Source organism: Euwallacea similis, chromosome 5 (genome assembly GCF_039881205.1).
Source record: "Euwallacea similis isolate ESF13 chromosome 5, ESF131.1, whole genome shotgun sequence".
Taxonomy (NCBI): Eukaryota; Metazoa; Arthropoda; class Insecta; order Coleoptera; family Curculionidae; genus Euwallacea; species Euwallacea similis.
In genome coordinates, this window is record NC_089613.1 from 5,212,980 (window position 1) to 5,230,007 (window position 17,028).

A 17,028-nucleotide genomic window follows, 5' to 3' on the forward strand; every position below is an offset into this window, starting at 1 on the left:
TTCAGCGGGGTAAAGTCGCATCTCAGCATAAACAAGATATGTATGACGTTGATGCGATATGCTGAGTAGGCATATTGGGATCCGAACTGAGGTTTTCTTTGGCATAACAATTTGGAGATCGAGCACTAACGCTGAGAGAGCGACATGGCCGGTAGTCCACGGAATGTTAATAGAGAAGAGAATGAAGTTGTTTTTTTAAAAATTCCATGACCGCAGTTTTTTTTATCCTTAATTATCCGGAGTAATTAGCAGACGGTGTTTTCGGGTCAACAGGGATTCAGAAGTGGCGGGGGAGGAAGATGAGATGTCAATTCACACTCATTAAATCTTCTTTTTGCTGTACACTCAGAAACTCGAATGTTTCTGAACTTTAGTAGAAGAAAATTCAAATTAGGACCAGTAGCAAGACGATCCAGAAAAGCATGTAACCGCACAAAACGGTCATCTCTTGCAGAAGTTGCCCTCAGGCTACCATGTCCTCTTCTGCGGAAATAACTCAGTCTAGTTGCAATTTCTCTTTGGCTAAACCCTTTTTCCATCAAAGCTATCACTCTAATTGTTTCTTCATCACTTAACTGTCCTCTCTGTACTATGATACAGTAGTAAAATGTTTGTGAGAACTGCCACATTACCCCGATACTGGGAAAAGTAAATTCCATGTCTTTTTACTAAAAGAATTCATTATTATTCAAAATGCCAATAAACAGCAATGCTTTTATATTTAAATATTCTTTTTTATTTCATTTTAAAAAACGAAACTCATGTTTAACAATGATTTTTAATTTTATCGATCAATGTTACAAACAACAATATAACTTTTTTCGGTTTCCAATATCGCAAAGAAAAAAATGGAAACATCAAAGTGATCCTTTAAATTTCTCCGCGAGTGTATTTAAAGAAACTTTGATATTAAAGATCAGTTTCGGTTTCATTGTTTTTACAGTTCACATCGCAGTTTGGATTAAACATCACTTTAATATTGAGTGACAGATCAGTTTCAGTCAAGATTAATTTGAACTGAAACCCCATAAATTCTTCGGAAAAAATTAGTACGTACTGGTTTTGTTCAGTTGCAATAAGATCAGTTCTGAAAAAAGTAACTTTTGATCACAATCCAGTTAGTTTAAAATATATTAAAAAATCGGTTTCAGTTCAGGTCAAATTACAGATCAGAATAGAGAGATCAATTATGATAACTATCAGTTTCCATTAACAAATGTGCAGTTTTATAAAGTAAGATCAGTTTGTGTTAAGGTCATTCTGATTCTATTAAATTAGTTCAGGTTAGCGATTAGATTATTATAATAGCGATTTTAATGGCCCTTCACCTATCGATGGGTATAAGAAATGGCGGTAGTCCTTGAAATATTTGGTGATGTGCCCAGATGTGTAAGAGTTATCTGAAGATGAAGTTACGAATATTGTCTTTATGTATCTTATTAAAGAGTATCGTTTTTCGATTAATGAAACTCTTCAAATTTACATTACAAATTGGCCTTTAATTCTGGTAATTTAGGGCTTTTAAATTTCCCAGTCTTAACGGGGGAAAGAAAAAGGATCATGTTCTTAAAAGCCGCACCTAAACTAATTAAACTCCTAATTGGTAAAATTGCTTAAGAGCGTTATCCCAATTCTCTGTCGCGCAACACTTACAAGATTTACATAATTCCATTATAATAATGCCATTAACTCCAACGGCGTTATTCGTTAATTAACCGGAATAATATTTTTAATCGATCGAATGTTAAAAACGTTCTTCAAATATTACGAAAGAACGTAAATGTTCCCTTCCCGGCGTTTTCTGAGCAATAAAAGATTTAAATCAACGCTGACTTAAGGACCTTTGGGAGTCGTGCCTCAATTATTTAAATGCACGGAGGAAAGGTAAAAAAGCAAAGAATGGTGCAAATAAAACACATTGAAAAAAGCCCATAAACAGCATTATAAAACGTCCTAAAATAAACTTTTATATCTTGCAGAATTTCAGTTTTATAAATCCATATTTAACGCGACGGCTGCGTCCCTGAATGATGATGCTGGTTTATTGTAACAATCCCGTAAATTCTACTAAAAGAATAACTTTATGGTACTTGTGGTGGGAAATTGCTCTTGGTGCGAGATAGGTAGGACGGACGGCGATGCGCAAGATGGCCGTGCTGCACGCATTGGACCGTGGGATCCCTCCTAAACACTATCAAGATTCAGTAATGCCATTGTCTCTCAAAGTCCCTATGGGAGTAATTCTCAATGCTAATGAGAGCAAAGTTTTCTCTACTCCTAAATGTTCCAACTAAACCCGCATGTCTACTGCTCACTAAATTTAAAATCAAAACTCCACCCACAGTGTTGTTGGAACTATGTCGCACGTAGGGAGGGAAATGCTCCGATGGTCAAAGTGGTTTATGTCTTTTGCCCCGGAGGGCGTACACATCACGCTCAATTAATACCTGGACAATAATCTTATTTAACCCAATTGCAGGTTGCCATAGTAGTGATGAATGGTGAGCAGAGGCGTAGATGTTTGAGGGTATAATAAAAAAATAACAGCGGGGATAAATAATGATGAAGAATCACGGCATGGGCCTCAGTAAAATTAAGAGTATCTCTCAATAGATTACGAGTCTTCGTGATGGCTGTAGCCCTCAGCTTTTTGGCAAAATATTCAAATTTGCCAACACCACTGTGAATGCGTCTATGACGAATTATGCACACAGAATGGTGCGGCCCTTTGCGAATAATTATCCGCAAATTGTCGGATTGAACGGGCGCAGCATCGGTGCGGAGGTCGCTTAATATGATTTGTCGCCCGCGACAGTTATTGCCTAACTATTAATTTATTATTGGTCCTGGGAGTTCCGGTTATTTTGTTTGGGGCTTTGATATGGACATGGAACATTTAGGTTTCATTCTATGTAAAGAAATTTATATTATTATACAGGTATTACCAGTTCAATTCGGAACGTACGAATTGTGCAAGTGGAAAGAGTGCATAAGGTTTAATATACCCCCCAAGAAAGATTAACAAAGTAGGTTGAAAGACTAGCGCCTGAAGTGGGCGGAGTCAGTCTAGTGTCTTACCAGATGTCCTGCCGTTCCAGAATTTTTTCTGACATAAGTTCTAGTGATGGATTAAAAATTAGTTACGAATTTTTACTTATTTATAAATTATTGTACATTTCCCTCATTATAACATAACTTGGTTATATCATTAACGAATATGATGATCTAAGATCGCTGATATTTGTTTATGATCTTTAGGTGGGTCTAAGGCTGAGCCGTCAACATACCTGGACATAAAAAGTGCACAGTTAAAAAGTTGATTTAAACTTGGCGAGTTGATCCTGTTTCTCAATGGAATTATTATTTGGGACAAAAAAAGTATAGATGAATATGTAACGGTAATTTACAATGTTCTTAAAGCTATAAAAAAAATTAACACAAAATTCTAATTGGACAAATAAAAGTGCACACATTCTGTTTATATAAAACACCTGTCTCTCACACCTGTCAACCCTTCTCTAATATTTTATAATGTTATATTTCATTTCCCTCAATGATCATTAACAGTCTTTTGTTCATCGACAAACATAAATTTTTCAGCAAATTCGAATTTAAATTTTTCAAACATTCCGCTGACTTTTGGATCATTTCCTAAAGACATTCATCACTTGTAAATCTGCCAAATCGATAAATTTCTCGAGAGAGATGCTGCTAATAGTTCTCAATAGGGTTCATGTTTGGTGAGCGGGTAGGCCAGTCTAAAATATTTATTCCCAGTTCTCGTAAACAGCTTTTGGTTTTTGTTTGAGTTGTGACACGGGGCATTATCTTGCAGGAAAAAGTATTTCTTGTCAGAAAAAATAATTTCCATCCGTGGGCGAATTTTTTCCTGAATAATAGTAACAAAAACGTCGCTGTTCATATTCAAAAGTAAGTGATGATCAAAGGTTGTGATTACTCCTCACACAATGATGTCACCTTCATGGTGTTGCTGTTTATGACGATTAGGTAGTGTGCACATCGCCCTCCAGAAAAGAAAACTCGTTATCAGACCCATCTTTACAAAATCGTTTTTCGTTGGTAAAAACTGTCTTGGACTAAATGCTTTCTAGCATTAATAACCATTCACGTGCAACTGAAACTCGTTTAGCCTCGTGGAGAGCATTCAACGGAATCAGTTTTTTAACACTTTTGTATTTAAAACCCAATTCACTGAGTTTTCGCCGCAAAGTACGGGTGGAAATGTCAATGTTTGATTTTTCAGCGACCTATCTTGATGTAACCAATTTTCTCCGTCTTGGGCTATCTTTCGTACTGTTTGCACTGTCCTTTTTTCATAGCGCTTGGTGATCTTTCCTTTTGGATCTCGCTTCCTTTCTACCTGATTGATATTACTTTTAAAAAATTTTCTTACAGAACTAAAGAGTATGTTATATTTCATTCTCATTGCTCCATAATTTAAAGCCCGACTAACATCTTTTTTCACACGAATTCTTAAATCCTCAGAATACATTTCACACCACACCTGATTCAGACTGAGGCAAAAGTGTAAAATTAATACGGTGCACTTTTATTTATCCAGTAAACATTTATCATTATTTTTTTTATATAAAACAAATTTTAAACAGCTCGAAATTTGTTTACTATTTAATATTTCTTTTCTACCTATTTTATAATAACAATACTTTCTTTTATTTGGCCCAAAACAATCTTTAAGAAAAAAATTTAGCTGTGCATTTTTTTATGTCCAGGAGTGTAAGCTCGAGGCAAAGTAGAATAATATCGAAAAGTAAATAAATTGACCAATGGTAAATCATTTAAGGAATTTCGAATTTATAGCGCAAATTCATTGTATTTTCGGTTTTTTTTCATGAACTTAAATTGCTGTTTTTTACTCCGATATTAAAAAAAAAAAATACATCACCACGAAATCGGTATTAAGACATTGAAGTGGAGACGCCAGATGGATTGACTCCGCCCACTTCAACGACTAGCCTCGGAACGCAATTCGTTGTCTTTGTCGGGGGCATATTAAAACTTACGCGGTCCTTCTCCCACTTACGCAATTCTTATGTTCCGACTTAAACTGGTTATACCTCTATATTGGGTGACCGTTTCGGCCTCTACCGTGCGGATTTCGGTAACCATAGACACGAAGTCGGTTAAATTGACTAAAACTTTTTACATAAATCAAAAAAATGAAGTGTTTTCAATATTCGTCGCTAATTAAGTGTTCGTGGTATCACAATAAACCATCATTAGATTACCCTCAACACGGATCAACATCTCAATTCACGTGTTTGAATGTGTGAACGAACCATTACAAACGAACGTTACGATCATAACGTTACCTTTATCTGCTGGAAAGATTTTAATATTATGTTATAAATTAATACCGAGTAGTTATTGTTTACTATTGTGCTTTATATTTTTGTAATTAAGTTGCAATAATTATTATAAATTATTTATCTTCTCTGGATAAGGTCTAATTAATATTTAGTTATGGAATTATTTGGTTCAGTGTAAAAGGTTCACTCTTCAGTTTTGATTGCAATAAAAATGTAGAAGCCGATAACGAAGGTTGCTGGCGGTGCGATTCCTGTAATCCAAAGTTGGTGAGTCATTCGGCTAGTAATTGTTTAAATCAAGTCATACACCATTATATCATGGGCAATAATTTTCTTCACGTTAAGAATTTACCGCAGTTTACCTGCGCTACTGATGTAGATTTCAGCCACTGTACTTTTTAGGTCTAATTCGAAAATTACAATACACTTATTGGTGGGGGTGGAGGGATGTAATGATCACTTAAATACGGTTTACGCAATTTAAAGTCTGTATCTCGATGCCTCTGTCTCAATGGGCAAAATAAAAAAAACTTACTTATTGCTAACACTAAACGCAATAAATTAGGTAAGACCCATTGTCACGCCGTTTTTTTAAACAATCTTCTTGGATGAGTCATGGTCCGAATGGGAGGAAAAATTTGAACGTTACCTCACCAAGGGGTTTTTCAAGAAATCTTAGAACTTTTACCATTAACCGTTAGAACTGGGTTTCAAGCAGATCTCCCCAAAGCAAAGTCCCGAGTGCGCAAATAACGAAATATTAGAATACAAATGTGCCGTTTGTCGACCCGGCGATGACAGCAGCTTCCATTTAGTGCAAAGTTTTACTACCGTCCAGGGATCCGGGGAGCGAAATAGAGCAAGTTTTAAGGTTATTACTTTATGCACAGATAGTGGCGAGAATAGTCGTCAAAACGTATGTCCTCGGCGGGATGTATCAATAACATTAAAGATTAAGACGGTAATTGGTCTCTTGAGAGACAACAAAGACAAAATTTGCAAACAAAATTGACAAAACTTTCTTCTTGTTGCAGTTGGTTCTATATTATTAGAAACTTTTCGAAACATTTATTGTCGTTCATGGCAAAAGTGGGCGCAAATTCCGGAGAAGTGAAGATGCGATTGAGCGAAAATAAGAACCCTTCAAATTGTGGTAAAAGTTTATATGATTCCATCACGACAAACAAAGGAGGAATACAAGAAATAACTCGATAAAAACCCGCAATTGGATTCTGGGAGATACCAATTACAGTTCACGCCTTGGTAGGAGCCAAGTGGCGTGAAAAATTAACGAGGATGGGGATATAATCCTGGACGGTTTATTAAATTAGGACTTTTGGGGATACCCCATGTATAAGCTCTTTTCGCTTTTTATTCAATACCAACTCGGTCTCTTCAGAACGCATTCATTTCTTTTGAGTTAGAATTGACGACTTTTTCAATGTCTCCATTTGGGAAATGAGTAGGCAATAGAGTATATTTTAGATTCTCCAAACCGAACCAAATCTCCAGTTAAAACTACTAGTTTCAACATTCGAGAGATAACTTTTCCAGCTCTAATCCAATCCAACACCAACGGAATTTTTCTACAACAATCAACTGTGAGTATGGTTGAACCCATACAAAATGAAGAAAGTCAAGAAGTAACTCGGAAGTCGCTATATTTTCACTCTTAAATCTGGGTTGACCATGTTATTATTTTATTCTTCATTTTCTTGCATGAATAACAGAACAAAGTCAAACGACAAGAAATTGCAGAAAATCAAGGTTTTGTTTATTGAACTTTTTTGGGATTTATTAATTTTTTTCCTTTGATCAATGCTAAAATACTTATTACATAAGAGCTAAATAAAGATGTACTTAACAGTCAGATATTGAAGTTATTGTGTAATTTTTTCCCTCACAAGAGTAGAGCACTCGCTATGTCTTCACACACAAACCTCTAGAATAGCTAATTGTTTAATTCCTTCCATAGTTGAATTAAATATTGTTTTTTATCATATGTAAAGGTTTAACACATATAGCAACGAAGAAATTGCGGTTTCATTAATTCTCTGAAGATTTGTCATCAAAATTTCGCTCTCAAGCTGGGAAGATTTCTTAAATTCCCCTTTTTGATGGACAAGAAAAATAACCAGTCGGCTCTAACGACGTTTGAACACTCAGGAAATAAAGTAAATCGATTCTAAATTCTTTAAACACTCACTAGAACTCCGTTATCACAAAAACCTATTTTTCAGTTGAAGATTTTTTTTAATTACTTGCAACTTCAACCAACTGATCACTTACCCTGACCCACCACATTCTAGTGGTCCTGTTTCCATGTTCCATATCAGATTTGGTCTGCAATTTAGTTTATTGGGTCAGATGAATAAAAATACCGGTACTTTGAGGGAGGCTAAAAAGTTTTTTTCCGATGTTTCAATTTTCCACATTCTTTGCACTTCTAGCCTTCCTTAAAATACAATTACAATTTGAGGCTGTAAAATATTTATTTTCCTCTTAAATCAACCATTAATAATTGACTAACTGCAATTTGATTGGTAATCTGAAAAATAAAAAATATATACCAAAGACTTATTTGACAATAAGTGGAGTAATGGTCCATATACTTTACCTACATGTAGATTGTAGTGCTAGTTAAACGATTTAATTTAGCATTCTTAGATGAGCGAGTACCCAGCTACGAATGTCAATACAACGTATTTCAAACAGCAGCAGATTAATAATAAAAATATAAATGGACGTTGTAATAACCTCTAGTACACGACACTATTGTATTCCCGTAATGTATGTACGACGTTATGTCCGTAACATTGGGTTACCATTTAACACGGTCTAATTATCACCTCATTTGTGCAACCGCAAATTTTCTATTAAATGCAACTTTGAGAAAACCATTCGGCGACGTCTCCATAATCCCTGATGTATATGTTTTTCTTTCATATAACATTATTACATGGGAAGTTCTTTTAAGGACAAGGAAGTCAAAAAACGACCAAACAAAGAAGTATTATTAATGTTAATCCACATCGTATACGTGATGTCATAAATTCACGTAAGTATTTCAGACCCACACAGTTTATGACGTCGTATAAACGAAACTTACATTACCGTACAACTAGGACAAACCTTTTAAACGGTGTTAAAAACTGTCGAATTTTTAACGTAATATTTATGTCATCACCCAGAACTGACCGAATGGTTTATATATCGGTATGTTCGCATCATGAGGAAATCGAGTAATCACATTATATTATTAACCCCATAAATACAATATTAAATAGTGATATTTATATCAGGTCGCATATAGGAAAATCTCTTTGGAAAAGTGAGTGAAAAATGGGGTTTTAAGAAACATTGACGTTATATACTGCGATTTACACGTCGTGTATCAGCAGAACGTCTGTTGATTACTTACAGAGTGAGTGATAGATCGATCAATTTTTCACCTGTTGCTGATCCTTTATTAAATGTAACATCGTCGCATGACACCCATCTAATGACTGGTACACGACTTAACTGACGTCACCTTATCGTGATTTATGCGAGAATACTTTACGTATGCTATATTAGAATTATCGTTCGAATGACGCGTACAAAACACTATAACGCCCGATGATCACCTGTTGGGCAGGGACAGAATACGTATTAATGTCACATGCTTGTGCGACACGTTTATTTCGAACGTTAATAATAAATTATGCTTAACGAAAAATTCATTAAGCGTTTAAAGAAAACATCACTCGTGACGTTTCGGACAGACACCTGGATTTCCTGATCAAACTACAAAAGTCCCTGGATAACTCAAAGCTATCTATAGCGCTTTGAATATCACCTTATAATAACCACTGAACAAATACAACCTATAAATGAGTTAAAAACAATCGAGCGGATTCATTGAAACTTCTGTTTTATAAAAATCCAAAATGCGTCAAATGAGAAATAACATCGAGCCCCGCCCCACCCAAAAACAACCTTACTCGAGACGGCAGATCACTGATGCTGTAACTGTTTGTGGCTGTACTGTAAATTGCTGACTCTGAATGATTGTTTGCTTTGTCGTGGTTTGCGAATAGGCTCTGTAAGGTCTGACTGAAATCGGTTGCTTAAGGCTTGTGCGTGTGTTTGAACTTTTTTTGCGTAAACAGTACGGCCCTGTATTGACTGTACGACTAAATCACTTTGGCCTGTCGCCTATAAAAGAGAAACATTACAATTATTAAACTCGAAGAGAATAAAACACAAAACACTATTACAATATTTAGAACTTTTATTATGGTTACAATAATCCGAGTCTGCACTCTTTTCTACACCTACGCCATCTCGAATCACTATTTAAAAATCACTTGTCAATAGAAGATTCAAGATGGCGCTAGGGCGCAAATGGCGGATCGGGCGTGACCAACAAAACTTACATTTGCTTGGACTACAATGGCTGACTCCATTATACAGGTCAGGACTTACAGACTGAGGGGGGCCCCATTGCATACATGGTTGCGAAAGCCATTGTGCGGTTGCCCCGTGACTAACATCAGAAAAATATACGTTTCATTATCTAGTAAGTAACTTAGCAACAGCGGCGAATAAGCGTTTCTACAAACTAAGCGGTTAGCGTTCCTAGAGCTATGTAGTATACACCAATCAATGACTCACACAGGAAAATTTAAATTTCGGAAAACTTGTAGAGATATCAGTCATATTGACTAAGGCTTGATGTAATGAAATGTCGGCTATACCGACCAAAACAAAAATTCTTATATTACCGGATCAATCTCTCAATTTTTCGTAAGAGACATGTCATAGATTTGTTCGACACAGAAGACTTGAAATTTTGTGAATCGAGATTTAATGAATTACCCATATTGATGCTTGAAATTCCGCTTTTCTGATGAACATGAAACTGTTATGGAAAACTATAAATTTTGCTCTTTGGGCTGCCAAGAACTCTAAATTTGTTCATTGAGGAAAATTCAAAATAATTTCGGATTTCTGGTTAACATGAATTTTCCTTATCCATCAATCACGAACAGTCTCACAGATTAGACTGCAATGGCTTGCCTGATTTCGAACTTGTCGAGTCTATAACGCTTTAGTCAATTTTTGAGATTCTGGGGTTTAAATTTGTCATTTTACTATACGTGAAAATTAAAAACATCAATAAAAAATTATAAAAATTTGATTAATTCATGAAGCGCAGTACCATGTGAGCCATCGGAGACTTAACATCTACGTATAAGTAAGAAAATGGATCACTCATTGTAAAATCCTGCAAATACTCATACACACTACACTCATACTATAAATTATTGTTGTAGTACTAGGAGAAACCAAAGAACTTACACAATAATCTAAGAATGGAGATGGAAAAGTATTTGTCAGTATCGGGAAAAAAAATAAAAAACGGTGGAAAAAAATAAACGGAGATAATGAAAAATATTACTTCGAGGTTGATACAAACTACTTTCGAACGCAACGCGCGTGCTTTGTATCCTTTAGGAGCGGGACCTGCTCCGGCTTCTGGACGCTTTCTTCTCCATAGGACTCTGGGAACGTGATCTAGACTTTGATCTGGATACATGTTTGGATCTGGAGCGTGAACGGGACGCAGATTTGTCCTGAAACAACAGCGGAGGCTCAAGATAATACGCTTATCTAGTAACGAATCGTTAATACAAATTTTGGGTTATGTGAATCTGGATTCCGAGACAAAAAATCGTGAAAGCCATAAAATTTTACACAAGTCTTTCACAAAATGTCTTGTTTGCATTAACTTATGTAAAGTTTTATGATTATAAGAATACTCTCGGTCTCATTATCACCAATACTAAATTTAATGGGAGTTTTGTTTGTTTACTCTCAAAAAGTGACACAAGACAGAATATTATAAATAATGATATATTTACTAAATTAGCGTATTACGCCAGGTACTCAACTGATCTTTGAAAAATTGATACAAGCTAAAATTTAATGTCATGGCACAAAGGATCATAAGATCTAAACCCTTCCGATTTTCCTGTACTTCAAAATTCCAGAAATTTAATACATTCGATACCACGAAAATTAGTGAAAAATTCGTTCTAACTCACCTTAAACCTCTTCTCCGCTTCAGCACTACCACTCCTTGATCTTGACCTCTTCAGTGACTTCCTCTTGGACGCGGATCGGCTGCGGCTCCTCGCTTTTGACTCGCGACGGGACTCGTGAGAACGACGTGACCGGGAACGCTCGCGGGACCTGGAGCGAGACGCAGTTTTTTTGTCCTTCTTCGAGGGAGAGCGAGAATCCTTAGATCTGGAAAAAAAGTCAAAGATGCGTTTAAATTTCAACCAATTTCAGGAGGCTTACGGACAGTGGAAGGGGAATCAGTTAAGTATCAAAACTTACCGAGAACGGTCTCGCTTCCGGCTACCTGCGCTCGAGCTCCTGCTTCTAGACCGGCTGCGCGACCGGGACTTCCCTCGATTGGAACTCTTATCCTCGACCAATTTGATACGGCGGCCATTTAAAACTGTGTCGTCAAACTTTCTGATCGCATTCTTCATGTCCTCGTAACTAGCAAATTCAACAATACCTGAAAAAATGAAGAAACGGAAACCTTAAAAACTAGTTGAATTGTCATCTGTCAATAGAAACATCAAGACAAGCGACATTATAATTTAAATTCATCATTCAAAACTTCATTTATCAAATGATAGGGACTCGTAAATCTCATTCTCCGGGATGTTTCATCCAAAAATCAATAAAACATACTGCGAAGCTTCTCAAGGTAGCGAACAAACCCTGAAAGTTCACTAATAGACCTGGAAAACGAATTTCTCGGGCGTATGGTAAATTAATTAGCACTTATTTTTTACACAAATTTAGCAGACGTTGCAAAAAAATATTCAGTCTCTGAGAAACGTAATATGCAAAAATCAGCGATATTTATGCTTTTGAATTTCGAATCAGACTTCCTGAAATTTCTGTTTTCAAACATCACATACAGCATTATACTGACGCCTTCTTTCCTCCAGTTTTATTACCCTAAGCTCAATTTGTGTATGTTTGACCAATGACTCATTTAAACCAATTTTGCGTTTAAGCTCGACGTATAAAATTTATCACTAACAAACTCTCCAATTATTAAATTCTAACCCGTCAATAACGTTATAATTCATATTACATTTAATGTTAAAATTATGCGAGATCCGGCAAGTTCAAATTTGGTAAATGAATATGACTTACCTTCGTTCTTATACTTCTTGTGTGCATCGGCAAATGTGACTTCGCCAGCGGGACGAAGGTAGTCTTTGAGATCTTGCCAGGATACACCGGAGGACAAATTTTCGACGAATATTCTGTAGTTGGTGCGCACAGGAGGTCCCTGCCGGGGCCGGTGGTCCCGACTCGAGAACCATTCCTGGTCACGGCCCCGAGGCCTGCCGCGAGCCATTTCGACACTGACGCGCAGACCCAGCAATTTCTTCCCATGGAGCTCGTAGACGGCGTCCTCAGCATCCCGATAGTCGTCAAATTCGACAAAACCATACCTGCTTGAATGGTGAAATTTAAGGAAAATTAAAAATATAAATGGACGTTTCAGCTCCTGGGAACGATCCCCGTTTGTTAACCTTTCAGAGCACGCACCCGGTGTCTGGGATAAACCGAGGATAAAATTTGTAGCTAGAAATTTCCGTGAATAGAGCTTCTGATGTTTATAATAAAAATTCTACAAGTCATAGATTTATTATTTTTGGTAGAATCAGAAACTGAAAAATGCCCCTGGTACATGATAAAGAGACATGTTGCAAAGAAATTTGAGATGGAGGATGCTGAGGGAGTCCCTGCACTTTTCCAATTGTGTAACAGACCTGAGGCTTTATATTCAGAGCCAGCTTAAGTTTTAGCCCTGGGAACCCAACTTAGGAAAAACTGTGTGAGCCCTTAGGGTTAGCACTATTTACGTTAATATAGTTTATTTTCATTACCTCCATGCTGCTTCAAAAAGCACGATACTATATACAGTACCTAACAATCTTGTTCGTACTTACAGATTTGTTAAAAAATACATTTAATTTTCACTATTGGAGATATTTATTTTTATATTTATTTATTCTTTTAGTTTTAAAAAGAAATGTATTATAACTATACGTACTTATGTACAAACCTTTTAAGTCGCATAGTACGTGAGGATAGATCCAAAATGATTTGAGACTGAATGTCCTGAATTAGTTACAAACATCCATTTTGTAGGTGATATTATGGATAAATGCGGTTATAATGAAATTTAAAAAAAAGAGCGTAAAATGAAGTGCACAAAAATTAGGTATGCCACAAATTTATAGATTTCAACGGGTTAACGACCCAATGTACGAGGCTCAACATAGAATGGCTAATTTGAAATGTCCCAAAATTGTTAAAACTCTTTCCACAATCAGCAGATTTAAACCAAATAAAGTATTTGTGGGCAAATTTCGAAAAATATATAAAGAAAAATCAAATTTCATTAAAAACAGAATTAAAAAACATTCTAACACAAGATTGGGAAAAAATTAGCCTTTAAATATTCAAAAAGTTAGTTTATTCTATGGAGTGATGTCAAATAGTCATCACAACAAAGGGTTACCTGACAAAGTATTGGTCACTTATTGTTTAAACAAAAATCTTGATTAATTTTGTTATATATTCTTTGAAAGATTTATACATAAGTGTGTATATTTATAATACATTTTTTGTTAAAAGCTAATGAAAACAAGTAACAAAAATTATTGTTGATAGCGAAAATCAATATTCGATTCGATATACAAAGTGTCCCATTTAAAGCTGTGATTGAAGATTACTCAAAAACGGTACGTGGTATTAAAAAGTTTCAAATAAAAGTTTTCCGGTAAAGAGGGAGACATGTCATAAACATAGTGACTTTTAGCCAAAACGTCATTTTAAGGTAATTTCAAGGGCAACTTTTTTTCAAATAGCAACCCTGTATTTTTTTTTACAGATCCTTAACCTTCAAAAAAATAAGTATCTTTTATTTGAACAATTTTTTATTAGACGTTTTGGTGCAAAGTTATTCTTGATTTTTATCTAATTTTTGATATAATTGAAATTATTGCATTTTTTTCTAGGAAAGTTTTGCAATGCATATTCTGTTTAAAACTCCATCAACTCAAACTCATAAGCAAAGCGGTTTCAGTATAATCAAATTGTGGGGATTGTTCTTCCATTTCTTCTACAGTTTTAATAGCTTTTTGGTTGGGTGGATTTGTGTAACGGATTTTTGGGGTGTTTTATTTTTGTAATTAGTCTAGGTGCAATCTGTTCTGTTGTTTGTATATATTGTTTAGTTTTTTCTATTGCCTTTAATATATGCCCGTAGTCTAACAGTGGTTGGCAGATGGAATTGTATATTTTTATAGCAGTTTTAGTGCTGATCCCTTTGTCCTTGTATGCTAATGTTCAGAAATGTTTTGTCTTTTTGGTGATTTCCAATTTGATATTTAGTATATGTTTAGAAAAAAAAATCGAATATTTTCTTTTGTAAATCCATACGTATGAAGAAGATTGTTAGATACTGTATGCAGAACATTTCACGTTGCCACATGTCTAATTGTGTAAGATTACATTTCATTGTTTTTCTAAGGGAGGTCGTGGGATTTGGATATATAGGCATGCTCAATAATATTAACTTAGTAGCTAGGCTCAATTCCAAATGTTTTTCATATATACTTACTACCTTAAATACTTTATTATTATATTACAAAAGATACATAATACTCAGCCCTGTACTCAGGATCAGGCCAGGGAAAGTATTTTTTTTTAGATTTCATGTTATGCTGCAAGTTGTTTAATTATTCTTAAAATAAATAAAATCTTATTAAGTTTTTAAAGCAAAATTGTTTTTTTATAAATTACCCAAGTCTCTATGCACTATAAGATCTAAGTAGGTAAATATCAGGTATGAGTTTACTGAGGGGTTAACCACTTTGTAGAACTGTCCACAAAAACTAATGGAAAACCGCGAAATCCAGTACAATGTATTACAAATAACATGTGAAATTTGTAAATCATTATCAATTTTTTGTTCTAGTGATTGTCCCTCAGTGTTAACATATCAAGCTATGTTGCTAGTTAGGTAAACGCATTAGATCATAATTATGTATGTGCTCAAATACCTCAGAACCTGCTTTCATTTGATTTAATGGATTGTCGTGGCACTTCAGTGTACTCCGAGTTGGTCAATATTTTAGTTTAGCTATTTAAGTCACAACTTGCACTCTATTTCATGAAATTTCAAAATCTTTATAATAATTAGTTTGAAATTTGAGTTACCTGTAGTAACAAAGTTAAAAAGCAGATAGATGGAAAAAGCTGTTCAAAATGATTACTACAATCGCTTGGTCTGATCAGTAAACATTTGTTACTGTATTCATTTTTGCACAAAACTTGAGCAGTAATCACATAAGCATTGAGCACTTGGAGCAAATGTTCACATAATAAATACTTTCGAGCAGTTTTGTCACTGAAAGTGTAACAATTGATTTAAATTGATAAATGTCCTTTCTGCCTCCAAACATCATAAAACAAAAAAACGAATGTGAAATAATATTGGAATTGGAATTTAAAAGAATTTTGAAGCTGCCAAATATTCTAAATTTTTACTTCTTACAGCTTCAAAAGTTGTATTCACGTTTTTTAGATTACTCTTTTTTTTTCAAAAAAGGGGTAGGCATGCTTCATAAATAGATGTTTTTTATGACTTTTAAAATAGAACATTGGTGCTGCCTTCAAAATATTATGGAAAGACACTTAATTTCCCTAAACTTCGATTTTCGATAAGTTGCATGCCCCACAATATCAATAAGAAAATAAGCTTAAGCCCCAGAGTTTGCTAGTTATATCTATTGTTCAGAAAAAACAATAATATATTATGAGTTGCAAGATTACGATACTCAAAATTTTGTTAAATTCATAACATTTCAATTTTTGCCATACTGCCTTCTCCATTTTAACGAGCTCAGTTTGCTGTTTTTTCAAGCTCCGATAACAACAAGTTGTTATAGAGTACTTGGGAATACAATAAATAAATGGCACATTCAGCACTCCAAGTGGTCAATGACTATAAACCAACATCACTGAACAACTTGAATTATCCGATTGCAAAAACGAATACAGTATACATACACAAATATTTAGTAAAGGGGGCGCGCACATGGCAAGAAACTACCCTACATAAATACTCACCCATTTTTAATGAGAACGTCCCGAATTCTGCCGAACCCTCTGAAGAAGTTCTCCAAATCCCGTTCCCGGGTTTCGTATGGAATTCCACCAACATAAACACGTGAACTCATGGTGTTTTAATAGAAATTTTAGGGAAAATAGCCGTGCAAACAAGCCGCTTTGCCGCCAATGACTATGAGGTTAATGTAAGCAATGCGGCATTCACTTTGTGCTACTTACACGCGGGAAGGTACCACTGGACTAACCCAAACAGATAATCAAGTTATTTGAATAAATTTTGCTGTTTTTACCAACAAAAATACCCAAAATAATGACTATTTGAATTGGGGAATAATTATCTGGTACAAATCACAAATTGAAGAGACAAAAAGCAATCAACCCACAGACGCAAATGGTAATTGTCACTTGTCATTTGATCGAGAGTGCTTACAAAGATGGAGGTCTGTCTCTTTCTATT

At 35.2% G+C, this 17,028-nt stretch overlaps 1 protein-coding gene across 3 annotated transcripts; it reads right to left on the reverse strand.

Annotated features, from left to right (window-relative positions):
- Positions 1–9,244: 9,244 nt before the first annotated feature.
- LOC136408816 (serine-arginine protein 55-like) lies at positions 9,245–16,823 on the reverse strand. Of its 3 annotated transcripts, XR_010752134.1 has the most exons (6): positions 16,572–16,823; positions 12,576–12,883; positions 11,736–11,922; positions 11,438–11,642; positions 9,767–10,966; positions 9,245–9,545 (listed from the first exon to the last, which is right to left on the reverse strand). XR_010752134.1 is itself a non-coding variant. In XM_066389990.1 (5 exons), the coding sequence occupies exons 1-5, from the start codon at positions 16,679–16,681 to the stop codon at positions 10,844–10,846; spliced, it is 930 nt and encodes a 309-aa protein (XP_066246087.1). In that variant the 5' UTR covers positions 16,682–16,823; the 3' UTR covers positions 9,604–10,843. The 3 variants fall into 3 exon arrangements, 2 of the variants coding, with proteins under 2 accessions (XP_066246087.1, XP_066246086.1); XM_066389990.1 differs by lacking the exon at positions 9,245–9,545 and having other exon boundaries at positions 9,604–10,966; positions 12,576–12,880; XM_066389989.1 differs by lacking the exon at positions 9,245–9,545 and having other exon boundaries at positions 9,604–10,966.
- Positions 16,824–17,028: the final 205 nt, after the last annotated feature.

Bases quoted from the DNA above. Each gene is read 5' to 3' on its own strand.
- LOC136408816 (XM_066389989.1), bottom strand. From the start codon at position 16,681: ATGAGTTCACGTGTTTATGTTGGTGGAATTCCATACGAAACCCGGGAA. The intron at 12,884-16,571 runs GTGAGTATTTAT...TCACCATTCAAG, and splicing joins GACGTTCTCATTAAAAATGG to CAGGTATGGTTTTGTCGAAT. The intron at 11,643-11,735 runs GTAAGTTTTGAT...CTTTTTTTCCAG, and splicing joins CGGAAGCGAGACCGTTCTCG to ATCTAAGGATTCTCGCTCTC.